The 17,884-nt window shown below is 43.8% G+C and overlaps 1 protein-coding gene across 1 annotated transcript in view; it reads left to right on the top strand.

Annotated features, from left to right (window-relative positions):
• The window catches only part of IGFN1 (immunoglobulin like and fibronectin type III domain containing 1), a 343,105-nt gene that overhangs the window by 260,603 nt on the left and 64,618 nt on the right, over window positions 1–17,884 (top strand). Inside the window, exons 16-20 of the mRNA XM_086923163.1 lie at window positions 9,946–10,119; window positions 11,088–11,216; window positions 12,391–12,693; window positions 14,163–14,251; window positions 17,502–17,694. Of these exons, the coding sequence (XP_086779289.1) occupies window positions 9,946–10,119; window positions 11,088–11,216; window positions 12,391–12,693; window positions 14,163–14,251; window positions 17,502–17,694 (888 nt within the window). The remainder of the gene's footprint in view (window positions 1–9,945; window positions 10,120–11,087; window positions 11,217–12,390; window positions 12,694–14,162; window positions 14,252–17,501; window positions 17,695–17,884) is intronic.

The following is a 17,884-nucleotide window of genomic DNA, read 5'->3' as shown; positions in this document are numbered from 1 at the left end:
TTTCCTGTCTCGCTTGTAGATGGCCTAGCATGGGCCAAGTACAATTAGGCTGCCTGAAGAGTCATGATTATCCAAAGCTTCTCTGCCTATACTTTAATGCTAGATCCTTACCCAAGCATGCCATGGATATTTGGGATCTTTTCTGAAGGTAAAGAACACTGATCTGGTCTTTATCACCGAAACTTGGCTGACCGACACTAACGCCCCAGATTTGGCCAATGCACTACCTAGCAATTACAAAATCATCAAACAAGACAGAGTCAGAAGTAGGGGAGGGGGGTTGCTATTATATTTAGAGACCATCTGACTTGCCTTCCGGAGCAGGCAACCTCTTACAATGAACATCAAACTCTTCCCTTTCAACTACTCTATGATGGCCTCACCATCCTAGCAGGAGCCGTAATGTATAACCCCCCCGGGCCAACAGGGTAATTTTGCTGCCAAATTACTCACCCAACTCCTACCAACTTGCCTAAAACATAATAACTACCTAGTAATCGGAGACTTTAACATGCACTATGAGATAAAGGACACCCTAGCTGTCTCCCAACTGGAGAGTGATATGGGGATCCTCAATCTTAAACAGTGGATAGAGGGTCCAACCCATATTGCGGGCTACACACTCGACTTACTCTTCACCAACATCGAAGCCACAGATATTTGTGAGATCATGCCATTACTCTGGTCAGATCATTCTGTCATAGTCTTCACACTGGGTTTACCCACCAAATCATTGAAACCCAGGGCAACCCATCAGATCTCCAACCGAGCCTGGAGGTTAGTTAATGAATTTAATTTCGATACACATTTTCCAGATGCTAACATAGAGTTCTCAGACGATATCACAGTATGTGTAGACGCGGCCACCCTCGAAACTGAGATCTATCAAACACTAGACAAGCTGGCCCCTATTCGGAAATCCAGGAAATGGCCCCATATGGAAACATGGTACACCCCACAATTAAAAAGCCTCAAAAGGAAGTGCCAGAAACTGGAACACCTATGGAGGCAGTCCAAAAATCGAAGCAAACAAACTAAGTTACATGCTCAAGCTGAGGTCCTATAATCTCACCATAAAAAATACAAAAAGAAACTACTTCTCCCAGCGCATCCATGAAAACTGCAACTAGGCCAAAGAACTTTTTCGAATTGTTAAGGAACTCAACAAGCCGTCTAGCACTACTCAAACCCTCACCCCTTCGGTAGAGGCCTGTGAACGAATTAGCGCCTTCTTCACTGAAAAAATTAGAAAGATCTACTCCACCTTCAGTCCCCAGAGTCCCCCTAGCACAATTAACGAAGTAAAGACCCCTAGCACAACTAACGTAGCAAAGACTGCCAGGGTCTTCCCCGACTCGAAAGTCACACCAACCTTGGGTAGCTTCGAGCCCCTCACAGCAGATGAGGTTCTGAAAGCTATGAGTACAGTTAAATCTGGTTCCCCACTGGATCCTTGTCCTCATTTTGTCTTTTCAAAAATTGCCCCTATGCTTTGCCCCTTTATTACCCAGCTCTTTAACAAATCTTTAAGAACCGCCATCTTTCCGGACTTATGGAAACATGCCTCTGTGATTCCCCTCCTGAAAAAAGGTGGGACGGACGTCCTCAATGCCGAAAATTACCGTCCCATTTCCCAGCTCCCATACCTTTCTAAGGTTTTAGAGAAACTGGTGAATGGCCAATTGACTAGGTACCTGGAAGCGAATCATCTCCTGGACCCCTCCCAGACAGGTTTCAGAGCTAACAACAGCACGGAGGCAACTTTGCTGGCAGTGTCGGACAGTATCGGATCGTGCACCGTCTAAGGTGGGGCGGTGGCTCTGATACTGCTGGACCTGTCGGCAGCGTTCGACACGGTCTCTCACAACTGCCTGCTGAACATCCTCTATGAAAAAGGAGTTCACTCTACTGCCAAGCACTGGCTATACTAATTTTTGAGCAACCATACTCAAGCAGTACATATGGGCCAATTTCATTCTAAACCCAGCCCCATCAATTGTGGTGTCCCCCAAGGGGCCTCATTAAGCCCCACCCTTTTTAATGTCTATTTGTCATCTTTAGCCAAAATTGGTGGGAAGTGGGGCATTGGCATCTGCTCCTATGCGGATGATACACAACTGATGGTGGCCTTGGATGAAAAACCAGACATTACCAAATCTAAACTTCATAACTGTCTTTCTGAAATGGCCCAGTGGATTCACACACATTGCTTGAAGCTGAACGCTAATAATGAACAGAAAAAATGCCACTGTCGCTATTTCTAAATAAGACAATTATTTGGTCGAAACATACGGACAAGACAGTATGTTTATTAATCTGACTTTTTATTCTTTTTTATTTTTTTGGGGTTTCAGTTGATCACTTCTATTTTGGTGATTATTTTTTTAATTATTTATACAAATGTAAAAAATCTGGTGTACACAACACAATTAGATTACTTATCAAAACACACAACTTGTATTTACAAAAAAGACATTTTGATTCACCATTCAATCCACATTCATTCTCACTCAGACCAATACAAACAACCACAAAGAAATATATATAAATCACAAAAAGTTGGAATTTCAATATTCACAACAACAAGCCAATATTTTTAAGCACAAATATATATACAGTTATTGTTTCTCTTAATTATTGAATCATTAAGTTTGGCTTGAAAATTTAAACAGGTCTACGCGTTTCGAACTCTTGTGATTTGGGAGTTCTCATCAGGACCCATATCTGCCTCGCACTCATCAAAGCCTGGTTGTGTTGTTCTTAAAACTCACATTTGTGAATTCCTCTAATTAATTAGTGTCAGCCTGGCTCGCCGATTCTTAATGAGCGGCTCAGGCGCGTTGTATCGCCTATTGTCTGTTTTCTTTGATTGGTATCTGATTTAAAGCGCTGTCCTCGTCTATCGGCGTCCAAATGCTTGTTTGCATTCACTTCCTGGTCCGCATAGGATCATGATCATTGATGATCCTATGCGGACCAGGAAGTGAATGCAAACAAGCATTTGGAAGAGGATAGACGAGGACAGCGCTTTAAATCGGATACCAATCAAAGAAAACAGACAATAGGCGATACAACGCGCCTGAGCCGCCCATTAAGAATCGGCGAGCCAGGCTGACACTAATTAATTAGAGGAATTCACAAATGTGAGTTTTAAGAACAACACAACCAGGCTTTGATGAGTGCGAGGCAGATATTGGTCCTGATGAGAACTCCCAAATCACAAGAGTTCGAAAAGCGTAGACCTGTTTAAATTTTCAAGCCAAACTTAATGATTCAATAATTAAGAGAAACAATAACTGTATATATATTTGTGCTTAAAAATATTGGCTTGTTGTTGTGAATATTGAAATTCCAACTTTTTGTGATTTATATATATTTCTTTGTGGTTGTTTGTATTGGTCTGAGTGAGAATGAATGTGGATTGAATGGTGAATCAAAATGTCTTTTTTGTAAATACAAGTTGTGTGTTTTGATAAGTAATCTAATTGTGTTGTGTACACCAGATTTTTTTACATTTGTATAAATAATTAAAAAAATAATCACCAAAATAGAAGTGATCAACTGAAACCCAAAAATAATAAAAAAGAATAAAAAGTCAGATTAATAAACATACTGTTTTGTCCGTATGTTTCGACCAAATAATTGTCTTATTTAGAAATAGCGACAGTGGCATTTTTTCTGTTCATTATTAGCTTGTGGCAAGCTGTGCCGTTGGGAGCCCAGACCCAGTGGTATTGTTCAAATTGAAGCTGAACGCTGGCAAATCTGAAATCCTACTGTTCGGCGGCGCCAAACGAGTGTCGGATGCTACTTGGTGGCCACCCACTCTAGGTATGGCCCCCATCCCAAAACAACATGCCAAAACCTGGGCATCATTATGGACGACGCCCTGACTATGAAGGACCATGTGCGATCCCTCTATGGTAAAGGCTTCGCCATCCTGAAGCTTCTAGCTAGACTGTTCCCATGGATACCACTGGACTGCTGACGCTCGGTAACACAAGCCTTGCTGGTTAACCTCATGGACTACGGCAACGCCTTATTTGTAGGCATGAATGAACACTTCTTCACATGCTTACAAGTACTGCAGAACGCAGCAGCTAAACTTGTCTGCAATAAAGGAAAGTATGAGTCCGCCTCAGGTTGTCTGAAGAAATTGCACTGGCTGCCGATGCGCCAGAGAGCAGTTTTCAAACTGCTTAGTCACACTCATAGAGCTCTTCATAAAACAGGCCCTACATTACTTCAGGAGAAGATCGAATTCTATGTTCCCACAAGAAACCTGCGATCGCTCCAATCAGCTCTTGCCAGAACAAGATGAATAAATAAAGTAAGGACAGGAGGCCGTTCATTTTCCTATCTAGCAGCCAAGAAATGGAACGAGCTTCCTCAGGACCTAAGACACACCATCAATTCCGGAAAAAATTAAAAACCTACTTATTCCCTAAACCCTAATGCATCAGCTTCTAGCGTCAGTTCTGCAGAATCATCAGCACTGGTATTAGCGCCTTGATATATATATACTGAGTATCAAACCCCCTTTTGCCCAACACCACACAGTATAGTGGGTAACTACAATTGTAAGACTGACTTCGCAGTCTATGTCCTCACGTGCACCTGTGGTCTCAATTATATTGGTAGCACTAAGCTACAGGTGCACGTGAGAATTTTACAGCACTTACGCGCAATTTTGCACAGTGATCCTAACTATCCTGTTGCAAAAACAACAAGTGATGGACCGAATGTGGATCAATGTCACACATTCCCCCAGTCAAAAGATCTGGGCCCAAATCCATCGTTTTTTTGCACTCCACACCACCCTGGGTTAGACAATGGCGATATGCAAATCAGCTCTGACCCTGTTGCCCCATGGGAACAGTCCAGTCCGAACTACAAAAGCCATGTCCTTCCCAGAACGGAATCAAGCATCCGAGGACCGGACCGGTTTCGAGGTAACACCTCTCATCAGCCCGGCTAGCTTGACTCCAAGTGGTGTGGAGTGCCTGGGACCCACGTCTGGGCATCCCCAGCGCACTTAGGGCGGCAATTGCAAAAACAACAAGTGATGGACCGAATGTGGATCAATGTCACACATTCCCCCAGTCAAAAGATCTGGGCCCAAATCCATCGTTTTTTTGCACTCCACACCACCCTGGGTTAGACAATGGCAATATGCAAATCAGCTCTGACCCTGTTGCCCCATGGGAACAGTCCAGTCCGAACTACAAAAGCCATGTCCTTCACAGAACGGAACCAAGCATCCGAGGACCGGACCGGTTTCGAGGTAACACCTCTCATCAGCCCGGCTAGCTTGACTCCAAGTGGTGTGGAGTGCCTGGGACCCACGTCTGGGCGTCCCCAGCGCACTTAGGGCGGCAATTGCAAAAACAACAAGTGATGGACCGAATGTGGATCAATGTCACACATTCCCCCAGTCAAAAGATCTGGGTCCAAATCCATCGTTTTTTTGCACTCCACACCACCCTGGGTTAGAGTTCGGACTGGACTGTTCCCATGGGGCAACAGGGTCAGAGCTGATTTGCATATCGCCATTGTCTAACCCAGGGTGGTGTGGAGTGCAAAAAAACGATGGATTTGGGCCCAGATCTTTTGACTGGGGGAATGCGTGACATTGATCCACATTCGGTCCATCACTTGTTGTTTTTGCAATTGCCGCCCTAAGTGCGCTGGGGATGCCCAGACGTGGGTCCCAGGCACTCCACACCACTTGGAGTCAAGCTAGCCGGGCTGATGAGAGGTGTTACCTCGAAACCGGTCCGGTCCTCGGATGCTTGATTCCGTTCTGGGAAGGACATGGCTTCTGTAGTTCGGACTGGACTGTTCCCATGGGGCAACAGGGTCAGAGCTGATTTGCATATCGCCATTGTCTAACCCAGGGTGGTGTGGAGTGCAAAAAAACGATAGATTTGGGCCCAGATCTTTTGACTGGGGGAATGCGTGACATTGATCCACATTCGGTCCATCACTTGTTGTTTTTGCAATTGCCGCCCTAAGTGCGTTGAGGATGCCCAACGCACTTAGGGTACCCCCGTACCTGTCCCACCAGGGGGGCTTTCAAAAAAATAAGCATGGGAGACCCCTCTTGTTTTCTGAGAATTTGCTGCAAAATTAAATAAGAAAACTTTTTTGGCCCAAGCCCTACGGAGGTCAGGATATGCCTACCCTGCCCCTAGTGTTTTTTTCTCAGGACTCAGGCCGAGTCCTAAGACAGCTGCCACCACTTCCTGGTTGAAGTAGTGGTAGCGATCTGTCAGACCCGGGAATCTTCTGCATCTCTTCATATACCTAATACATCTTTTTGCTTTTATTACTCTGAAATAACTGAACTGATTTACACCAAATTACAAAAAGCACTCTTTGTGGGCTAAGATCTAGCTTTCAGCCAAATTTGGTGTAATTCTGTTCAGCTGTTTGGCAGTATTTGTGCCTAAAACCCTATGGGAAATTACATGGGGAAAAGACGTTTTGGGAGACCCCCTTTTTCTTGGCCCTCGCTTGACAAATGGACCCATAACTTTCCAGATAGCAGCTGAACTGACTGGAAAACTAGTTTTGAAAATTTTGTGTAGATTTGTCTAGTAATGCCAAAGTTAATAGCAATACAATAAATGCATTTCCTTTGGAAACGAAGTCCAAACTACAACTGCCTACTGGTGTCTGCCAGTATATAGTTTGTTAATAATAGAATACAAAACTTCCCCGCCTCCAAAAAATCAGAAAAAGCAAGTTCACCTCTGCACCTTCCTAGAAAGTTTTGGGGTGATCCATAAGGCTGGGTGAGATAAAATGGGGATGGGGTGCCAAAAGCAAATTTCCGCTTTCCTTAGACTTCTTCAGGCGGTGCTACAGCAAAACAGCTGAACGGAATTGCTCACAATTTGTGAGGAAGCTAGATCTTGGTGCACGGATTGTGCTTTTTGTCTTTTGGCGTAAATCCGTTCAGTAGTTTTTGAGAAATTAAGGATAAGAAACATTTGTATATCTGGATGGCGGTGTCCGCAAGAGTCTTGCAGGAGCACCAATTAAAATATATAGTGTTCTGAGGGAGCTTTTTTCCCTTGGGCCAATTCGCTCCCATGGAAGTCAGACTCCCACGGACCTTTGATTGGCTGCCAGAAACATCACAAAAATGTTGCATGCAGCCATTACAGGATTCTGGAAACTAGTCCCCTGTTCTGTAGTTTAAAAAAACATATGAGGATACCCTGCCCACTTAGCCCCTTTGGGGGGGGCCCAGAGCAACAATCCAAGGTCAAAATATTTAAAAAAATTAGACGTTATTGCCACAATCTCGTAGGACTCCAGAGAGACTGTGGCAGACAAAAACAAAAAAATAGCAGTCAGCTATTTTAAAAAAAAATATTTGGGGAGGCAATGTCAGTAGGGCCCACCTCTCTGAGCCCATATTGGGCCTCAGTGACCACATCCCCTGGGAATGAGCACCTTTAATTGGGGCGACGGCCCAGGGGCACCCTCCACAAGCTGATGGTGGCAGAAGGGATTCCATATCCTGGGGCTAAAATATGAAAAAAATAGGAGAGGGGGTCATACAGCCCCCTCACTCACTGAGCTTCTGCTGGCCCAAAGACCCAATCCCCCAGTGGCAAAATGAATTTTTAAGGGAGCGGGGAGCACAGCCCTTCTCCCTGAGCCAGTAAAGGCTACGGGGACTCCATCCCCAGGACTGGCGAAAGTACTCTGTCCCGGGGAGCCACCCCTGGGACAGAGTAGTTTACCTGCTTGCACTGATGTGAGTAGGGAAACGTGTTTGCTTTCCGCTTGGCTGATGCATTTTTAAATCTCCCACCAGACGGAAGCTAATATGCCTTCTCTGCCTGCAACAGTGCTGGAAGGGAAGGCAAGTCTGCTCTTAACCAGCAGGAGATTAAAACATGCTCCTGTCACCTGGGAGCAGACTTCTGTCCTGCTTTACTGCTAACACTGATCCAGGCAGGGAAACAGAAAAGATATTGTTCCTGCCTGGAGGGAGAAAGCATAAAATAGCTGCTGACTCCGAGCAGGAGCAATGCAGGCTTCCGCACCATACTGGGAGACGGCTGGGGCCACGGGGGCCCTGGTGCCCCCCTTCCATCCCCCAATGTCTGGTTTGTGGGTGCCCCATGTGGGCACCGAGGGCACCCACCTCTGGCCCCAGGACATGGGGTCCCCAGGGCTTGAGAAGTCTTGGGGAAGCTGGCCGCAAGTGGCCCCCTTTCCATCCCAATTGCTTTTGGCCCCAGTAAATGTGCCCGGGGTCTAATAAGGCTCGTGGGGGGGCACATGACACATCTTTCCTTATATTTCAGCACCGTGGATAAAGTCCCTGGGGCCTAATGAGGTTTGGGGATGGAAGGCGCGTGTCCTGCTCTCCTTAAGATATGTTTTGGTCCCGGGGCCACTATTGGCTTGGTGAGTGTGCCATGTGCCCCCCTAATCACATATAAGGTTCGGCCATGAGGGATGGGATCCCCGGGGTTACTATTGGCTGGCAGCAGAGCTTCTGCCAGTTCCTGCTTATGACCTCACATATTACATCACTCATGACATGTTCACATGTTCTATGACAGCATTTATGACATCACTGATCAGTGCAAAAACAAAATACAATTTAAAAAATAAAATAAAATCAATAGTTGTCATGCAGTCTAACAAAAAATAATTACGGAAACATACTTTATTGACAAAGGAGAGTGGCTATGTTGATCATTTTAGCCACATAGTAGATATGTTAGCACCCTGTCACAGAGGTCAATCATGATTCATTTTGTTTTTAAAGGAGACCATATGTTTTAAGTTTTATTAACCATGATTCCCTGGCATAGAGCCCCAGGCCTCTTAACTGACACCAGCATTTTTGGAAAAGGTTACAAAATATTATTAACAAGTCAGCTGGCCTGCAAAAGGTACACTGCTCCTTTCAAATGTTGTAAAAAAATCATCATGCGTCTAGTGACTTGAATCTCCCTGCTATTGTTCATTCAATAATGTCCTTCACCGGTGATTTCTAGCACATGGTCCTATGCATTCTGGTTTTCTTGACGTTAGAGAACATTTGTAATTTCTTTGGGAGATCTAGAGTTTGCTTGTTCCGTGTTTTTAGAATGCTCCTTTGTTGCCGAAACTGCCAGATCCTGCGTCCTCCCTTGTTACATAGTACTCTCTGGTCACCTCAAGGAACTGCTTTCCTATTAACATACCGGTCCAGGCTAGCTTATTTTGTACTAGGCACCAACATTCCCATCCATACACTACGTCCTGTGAAGTGGCGGAGTACAAAGAATAAATACATAAATAACTAAATAAACAAACAAATAAAAGGAGAAAATTGAAAAATAAGGCAATAGAACTATTACAGTAGTTAAGGGCTAAAAGGGGTGCTATTCATCTGAATGAAAAGCAGTCGGGGAGATGTTGACCTCTAAGTGTTTATGACATATCAATTCACTTTATCCTTGGTAGCATTCAAAATTGCTGCATATTAGACCAACCCTTATTTCCTCAAATCTGCAGCACATGTACATTGCTCGGTCTACTGTAACTGCTGAGGCTCATAACAAGTTCCATGTTGCAATGTATTAGACGTTTAACTCGATATATCCTCATTGATTAATGAGTTGTGGGTCAAGCATAAGATTTTTAATACATCATGTAATAAGGAGTTGATGAAGATATTTTAATTAGTTGAAATATATACTTTGACCACAGTAGAATTTTTCTGTAAGATGTTCCCATTCCAACATGCTCTATTTATTAGGTGCCATTTTAAAGTGTGCTTTGTAACAGTAAAAACTGGTCCTTTACATTCTCTTTTTCTTTCTAGATCTTTTTTCTTTATTGTTCGATCTTTCTTTTCTTTTTCTGTTTCCTTTCCTTTTACATCATTGGTTTCTCTGCATCCCCTCCCTTTCCCCTCCATTTCTGTAGCTTTCCCAGGTTCCCCTCCAGCTCCTTCGGTCATTGGAGCCAACAGCCAAGCCATAACACTCTCCTGGATGGCACCGCATAACAAGGGCAGCGCTTGTATCCTTCGGTACCACGTAGAGAAAAGAAAGTCAGGAAGCCACAGCTGGACAGCAGTCACGGAGAACCCCATACCAGGTTAGAACATTTGCTGTCAACAAATAGAGTTGTTTATCACAAACATCTGACTTCTGGTCTGAGGTGTAATAAGGTCGCGCATACAATTTAAAATGACGGACATCCCTGTGACTCTGTTCTCATATTCTAAGCATAAATGCATTTTACCCTAAGTCGTTAAGGGCCTGCTGATCTGGGGATACTGACTGCCACAACCTGCGAGGTCTGCAGAAAAAAACTGCCTACAAGCATGGGTGCAACACAAGCATCTTTATGCCAGTTAAAGTATTTCATTTGCCACGGTCCCAATGAGAGACTGCTTTCTGCCTTTTAGTCAAATGCTCACTGAGGATTAGGCAAGAGATGTAAAAAGACTCTCTGCTGGCAAACTGTACAAGAGAAAGGGGAGGGAGCAAATATAAATAAAAGAATGGGCCACAGGATAACTCTTCGATCAACCTGATTGATAGATCAGTCAAACCATCTTATCCTTTGTTGGTTCCTATAGCTCTGGTGATGCTCGGCTCTGTCACTGTTTGATGCTATGTGTAAAGTTTAGACTGAGCTGCACAGCATATGCATGTATAAAGTATGAATTACACGTTGACCATAGTTAGTGTAGGCCTCAGGTAATGGATTCATGCAGAACATAAAATGTTCCTTTGGATGCTGTGCATTTTTTTTGCTCGTGTTTCAGGAGCCAAACTGCCAACTTTTAATTAACTGTATTCACTTGTTTAAAGGTTTGTGTGAATGTTTATCTGTGTGCATTTCATAGAGAGCTGAATAATGAACCTCCACACCCGCACCGAGACCATGCTGACGGTGATGTATCATCGTACTACGAGATAGCTCTTGAAGGTCACCCAGTGGAACCTTCCATTGTGTGAAGGCTGTAATGTTAGATCCTGGCTCGTTTTTCTCTCCATCTCTTTTTAGAAGAGTGACACAATACTGTGAGCCTCTCTGAGAGTTTCCTCTTGTTGCAGATCGGAGGTACACAGTGAAGGACCTGGGGCAGGGGCTGCAATATGAGTTCCGAGTGATCGCTGTCAACGACATTGGGCCTGGTGAACCAAGCAGGCCATCAGAAACCGTCTTTGCTCGTGATCCAATGAGTGAGTACAATTGAGTTGTTTGTAATGTGCATGAACACACACACACGCACACTCTCTCTTTCTCCCGCCCCCCCCTCTCTCTCTCTCCGCCCCCTTTCCGTGAACCTGTTTCAAGTATGAACTCTACCTAAAGCTTCTTAATTTTATTGCTGAACATCAAGGATAGCATCTTCCTGCCATTGTCTGGATCCTGTGGCACTTTATAGCAGCCTTATCAAATAATACTACTAAGGGCCTGATTACAAGTTGGGCGGTTAATTCTGACCCATGAGTAAAGCCATGTTTACGCACAGGACAGAATTAAGGGTTTGTTTTTAATTAACGCATCCAATAGTGATCTAACTGGTCCAAACACATATGTAAAAACTCATGTTCCTGATTATCTGGAAATATTTAAGTATTCTCTATTTTCGGTACACAAATTGTTCCTTTCGCTGCTCACAGACAGATTCTCACCATTTACAGTCACAAAAAAGATCCTTCTTCAGTCCATCTTCTCATTCATGACATGGAGCCTAAACATGGAAACTTTCAGTGTACTGGTTTGGCAGTAGTGTTTCCATGGACTACTATGCGTATTATCCACAGCTTTACCTAAAAGTGTCAGTCCAATCACACAACTTCCTACTGAAGCCATGTACTGCCCTCACACAACCAAGGGTGTATGCTGCCTGTCTCAAACTGAACCTTCTCCTACCAAGCAGCAGTCCTGACCATGGCACTCAGACCAGACTCACCTTAATGCAACTGTAAAATAGATCTAAAACCAAATATCATAAATTACATATTGACGCGCAGCTAAATTCAAAGCACACGTTGCAAAAAACAACTTCGTTTCAACTCCAACTCTAGTTTCCATTACCAGTCAGGATTACCAGGACACCAAGTAATGCCCTGGGTGGCTCTGGACTGGTGGCTTTCAAGGCTGGATAGGGCTCTTGTCCAACTCTGAGGCAGTGCCGCTTTCACCCACCACAGTAACAGAGCAGAATCACACATATTTTAATTCCTTAGATATATAGGAATACGGCTATAACAGCTTTTTAGAGGTTCTTTGGCAATTGTTCGGAAATTGTAATGTCAGATGAGAAGTACTTTTACCTGTACACACTTATTATATAATCCATTAGTTCTAAAGGTTCAACAACCTCTTCTTTTATGATCATTTTTTCAGGGCCTCCAGATGTTGTGAGAGACCTTAAGGTGACTGACTCCTCTTATACCACGATCTCGCTGTCTTGGGTGAAGCCGCTTTCAGAGAACAGAGATTATGCTAAAGGCTACTTTGTGGAGATGCGGGCTGTGGAGAGTATCCACTGGACGCGCTGCAACACTGCACCAATAGGGATGACCACATACACTGTCAAGGGACTCAGGCCGAAGGATGCTTACTACCTGCGTGTGATTGCTGTCAATGATGGAGGCCTTAGTGAACCCAAAGAGCTGGATACCCAGGTGCTGGCCATGCCTACTGCTGGTGAGTGCCTGAAGAAATGGCCATGGATTTACATTCATATAATGCAATTCAACAACGCCTACTAATATGGCTACAGTTTAGTATGGAGAAATAGATCATTGATGGGGCTGACTCCTTTAGGTTTGAGAAAGGACACTTCTTTAATGTGATGACCGTCATCCTCTGCCTTTCAGTATACAATTTGAGAAAAAAGATGAAGGAAGACATCAGCAGAAAATAGCAGATGCAGCTTATATGATGACGTGTATATTAGCACTGGGTATAGGAAGGGCTCAATGTTATGTGGGTCAGTGAGTGGAAGGTGACAGTGTTTATAGAGAAAGCATTACTAGAGAATTAGCAATAGATTATATATGTCACTATGCCTCCTGAGTTGCACTAGGGATTCTGGTTCCTTAAGCACAGTCTGGAGGAAAGGAGAATGTGAGCATTAGTTCCAGTTTCTAAATTTGACAAAGAAAACATAAAGTTGCCATGCAATGAGTCCAAGAACATGATGAATTAAAAAGTGCCCTCTATAAGCCAAATCCAGGAACAGACCTCAAAAAAGCATCCTCACTCTGACCTGCTTCTGTCCCCCATATGATGGTCACTGCTGGCTCACTGTTTTGCCAACTAGAATAGAAAGAGGATATTGAGCTGAGAGGACCCATTTGTTGAGGCAAGAAGCTTATGAAAAGAATAACTCCTTTCTGTGTAGTATGTGGATCACGAAAATTAAAAATAGGGTCTGATTCACAAAGCAAATGAGACATGTATTTCTGTGGGCTTATGCCTAGGGGTGGAGAACAATTTTCAGGAATTCACAGGAAAGTCTGGGCGTGCTCCTGGTATGATGCAAATGCTTGTGAATTTCTTTCTGAATTCCTAGTTAATTCCACCCAAAATCATTTTTGAAGTACATGAGAGAGTATACTGATGTTTTCATAAATGTGCTGCCAAGCGCACTTTCACGTGTTGAGATGTATTTTTGTTCTCCGCTGGAAAACGTTTACACTTTGAAAAAGGGTTACTTGATCATCTAAGTGCAACTTAGGTGGTCAAATACGTCTGTATCCAAAATGATGCACCACAGGAAGGGAGCTAATACTTGGAACCTCCTTGAGTTTGCAACCTGCGGTTTAAGGTGGTTTGCTCGTTTCCAGCACCTCTGTACCGAATGTTGGTAGGCTGGTCCTGACATGGTTGGACCATCATAGACATAAATGAGATAGAAATTCTATGTGGCTTGACTGTTCACTACACTCACTCTTCTTTTCTTCCTAATACCTAACATTAGCTAATCACAAGATTAAAAAACATGTGGAATGCGGGGGCCCTTTGTGAATAGGGCCCGTGGAAGCTAAAGGAAGACTGTACATGGGTGAAGGAATATGAGAGATTACCCAGGGTGGTGCTAAAAGGGATTATTAAAGTCTAGAAATAATTGCCTATCCGTTTTCAGATCTATGGTCTTCTTTCTGTTTTAGTTCGACCAAAATTCCTCATTGATGCTAATTTGAAAAGTTTCATGGCAGTGAGGTCGGGGAATGCTATCCGGGTACACATCCCTTATGAGGTATGTATGGCAGGGGAATGCGCCAGTTGGTGTCTTGTGTTTCAGGGCACTCTGAATCATATAAAGGAATACTAAATATGGAGCCAACTAAAGAGAAAGGTTTTCAGAGTTATTTCTGCACCTTAAGGGATTGCATCTGTATCTAATGATTCAAGGTAGTTTGCTCCATACGTGTCTGGCTTGTACTTAAAGAGGATCTGCGTCTTGTTCTAAATTTCCCTTATGTGGCTGGAGCGTACATTATCAATTTGTTTCTCACAAATTTGGGTTCCGGCTGATTTAAAACTAATGTTTTGAGAGGAATATTTTTTACAGAAAGCAAATTAAGTTCAGTGAGGGCTCATGACAAATGGCTCCTTTAACTGGATTAAAAAATGTGTCATGGCATTTTGTACACGGTGAAGCTACACAATCAGACATATATTTTACTCTGTGTTAAATTGAAAGTCATTAAAGACATTTGAGAAATGAAGAGATGTGACCTGAGTTCTTTAATTTAAGAAGAGAGTCTAGTTGTTTTATCATGTAGGCTTTGTGATTTTTGAGATCTCTTTCAATGCGTTAGTGGATTTTTCATCCAGTTGTTCTGGAGATAAAAACAGTAATCAAAGTATAAAAAAATGATGTGCATGTTTATTTTTTATTTTATTTTTTATTTGAAGAGTTGTATATAGCACTGGCTAGACCCGTAGGTATCAGAGCACTTTACATGAGGATCAATGCGTTACAAGTTACAAATTACATGTCACCAAAGCATAGTGAAACACAGGCAAAAAAACAATGTTACTGTAATTTGTGGGAGGAAGGGAGAGGAAAGAGAAACAGCGGGGAGACAGGGAGAACTGTGTCCAATGTCCGGCTGGGTAGGTGATGGTCGAGGGGATGAACCAGGGCCGATCTCCTCTATAGCTGTCTAGCAGCTCCACTGGGCATCATCCATGTTACTCAGGTCTCAGCGGCCAGGAATAACAGGAAAACAGTTTTTCATGGGTTACATTAGTTTCAGTTGCTTAGACAAGCACAGAAGAAACAAGTCCCCAGTAGAGGAATAGAGAGAATTGGGGAGGGGGGCTGGAAAGCAGATCAGAATCTGTCAAACCGGCAGTAGGAGAAAAGTTAGAGTAAGCTGGCCCATAACCCAGATGGGGCCACAAAGTCACTAAGTCCAGTGACAAGTTCAATCACCACAGTAAGTCATCTCAGCAATGTGGGGGGACTGTGCAGCATCACTCAGTTGCATATGCACTGTACACAAAAGGGAAAAAGTCACAGAAACTGCATCATACATAAAATTATCAAGATCTCTGCCGGACTGTCTGACCGGCAGGGGAGAGATCAAAGGCCGTCACACCAACTCCTTCCTCTCCAGGATAATGAGAGGCTAAAACTCCTCCCTCACCTTGCCCAAATGCAAAAAGGGGAGATAGAGCCCACATTGCTTTCCTTGCCCAGAGATGAAGGGTGGAATGTCCCTTACTCTTCATAGTAAACTATGAACAACACCAAAGTAATCCTGAGAATTGGTAGATTTTACCCCCTAAACCCACAACGCTTTGCCCTAGAGCAAAGAAACAAAAATAAATGACACCTGGGCAGCAAAGAGTCACACAGATGTGCCAACCTCCTATACATCCACAGGCCATCATGCAGTGTAATTGACAATAACCCCCATCTTGCCTAAATATAGGTAATTTACTTTTCTCCCAAAGGTGGAAAACACTATGGCCATTTAATAGCTGTTCTGGCATACCACCTCTCCCATGTGCATTTATATAATAGGTGTCCCATGGGACTCATTCTAATAGGGTACCTTCTTATGTGTCTTAGAGGCAACCCAGAGTTACTTAGACTTATTCATTGGACCAAAATTAATTCCAAAGAAGATGACACCTCTCTCTTTGTGACAATATTCAGGGGTCATGGGTCTTTGTACAGCTTTCCCCCATCTTGCTAAATGGTTTGGGCAAAGATGTGGCCCTCTCCCTTACCTGCCCTAAGAGAGGTAATAGCCATGTTTAAAAATAAATTAAAAAAATACAAACAATAAAAACAAAAGAACAAGACAGCCCTCGTTTTCCTCTCAACATTTAGCAAGGCTGAACTGGAACAGATGTGAGACTTCCATGGCCAACAGCAAGACCAGAGCAGATCATAACTGCCCCAATGCCCTGTTCACAAATTTTAGTTAAGATGCTGAAGCACGTGTGACCTCGCCGTCTCCTTCATGGCATTCAAATCAATGCGGTATAGGGCTGCATTCTGAAACTGAGAATGTGTGCTGTTTTAATGGGACACATAGCATTGTCTCAAAACATTGTATAGAGTTGTATGTCAATATGAACAGACAACAAGGGCTGTATTATGTAAAGTCATGTTCACCCGCTTTGTGCTCCACAGGGGCACTTTTGTATTACAGAAAGGACCGCAGACACTTGTGTAGCCCATCCTGTAATACAGATAGTGCTGGTGCACATATAGTGTCAGCGCTATGACTAGAGGGCGTACCCTCATTTGTATGTGGTTGTGACCCCATGAAAATGAGGTAATCCCTTTGCCTCTGCACCTGCACTGTATTATAGATGTGGGCGCAGAGGTTAAGAAACTGTTAGGAGGTGCACTGTCAGTGCATCCCCTGATGGCAGTCCTCTGGAAGGGGAAAAGGGGGTCCTATGGACTCCCCAGACATCCCCTTGCAGGCAGGTGCAGTCACTCACTGCACCTGCCTAAAAAGGACCTCTCCACCCTCTTAAAAGTGCAGACGGGTTCCCGTGTGCACAGAAAAAACACAGAGTGGCAGCTCCAAAGCCACTCCATATTTCTCTTGAATTAGCTTCCCCCAGGGCAGCACAACTTTGTGGGTGCCCTGGGGGCAGCGCATTCAATGTAATTAGCTGGGTCTGGTGGCTCAGTGGACTGATGTATCCACTGTAGGGGCCTGTGTTAGACTTCATGGTCACAGGTTCTAATCCCGGCGGGTCCACTCAGCCTTTCATCCATCTGATGTCAATAACATTAGTACATTAAGTTTGGTAACAATATACATCTGTTATTCAGCGTTTTGAGACCCTTCGGTGATACGTGCGCTTTACAAATACACGTTATGTTAATATGAAGCACTGTCACTCTTTGCACCCTGCACACCCGTTTAATGGTGTGCTGTGGCGTAAACAGGGAAAATGCGGCCTATATGTTATAGGATCCCCTGGTATCCTTGATAAGTGCTTTGGTAACAAGTGTTCCTATACTTTAGGCTTCTCCAGAACCGGAAGTACTTTGGAAGAAGAATGGCCTTCCACTATCGCGCAGGGCCACAGTGACCAGCAGAGAAGGCCTTTCTCAGCTCATAATTCCCTGTGCTGATTACGCTGACAGTGGAATCTACACCATTATGCTGAAGAACTACTTCGGAAAAGAGTCCTTCAACTTCGAAATCCAAGTAGCAGGTACGATAGTGTCATATCTGGTACAACTGGGGATGTCAAGTAATAGTATTCACAATGTTGGCATAGTCATTGTCCGCATCTGATGTACAATTCACTTGCAGGACATCAAGTGGCTGCACGTTTGCCAGTTTAGGACTGTGCTCATTGAACATATGCAAAAGATCAATCAAAGAGCAATATGAATGGAGGC

Source organism: Lissotriton vulgaris, chromosome 5 (genome assembly GCF_964263255.1).
Source record: "Lissotriton vulgaris chromosome 5, aLisVul1.2, whole genome shotgun sequence".
NCBI classification, from domain to species: Eukaryota; Metazoa; Chordata; class Amphibia; order Caudata; family Salamandridae; genus Lissotriton; species Lissotriton vulgaris.
Note: the sequence above shows the minus strand (reverse complement) of the source record. Positions and strands in the feature narration are given on the sequence as shown.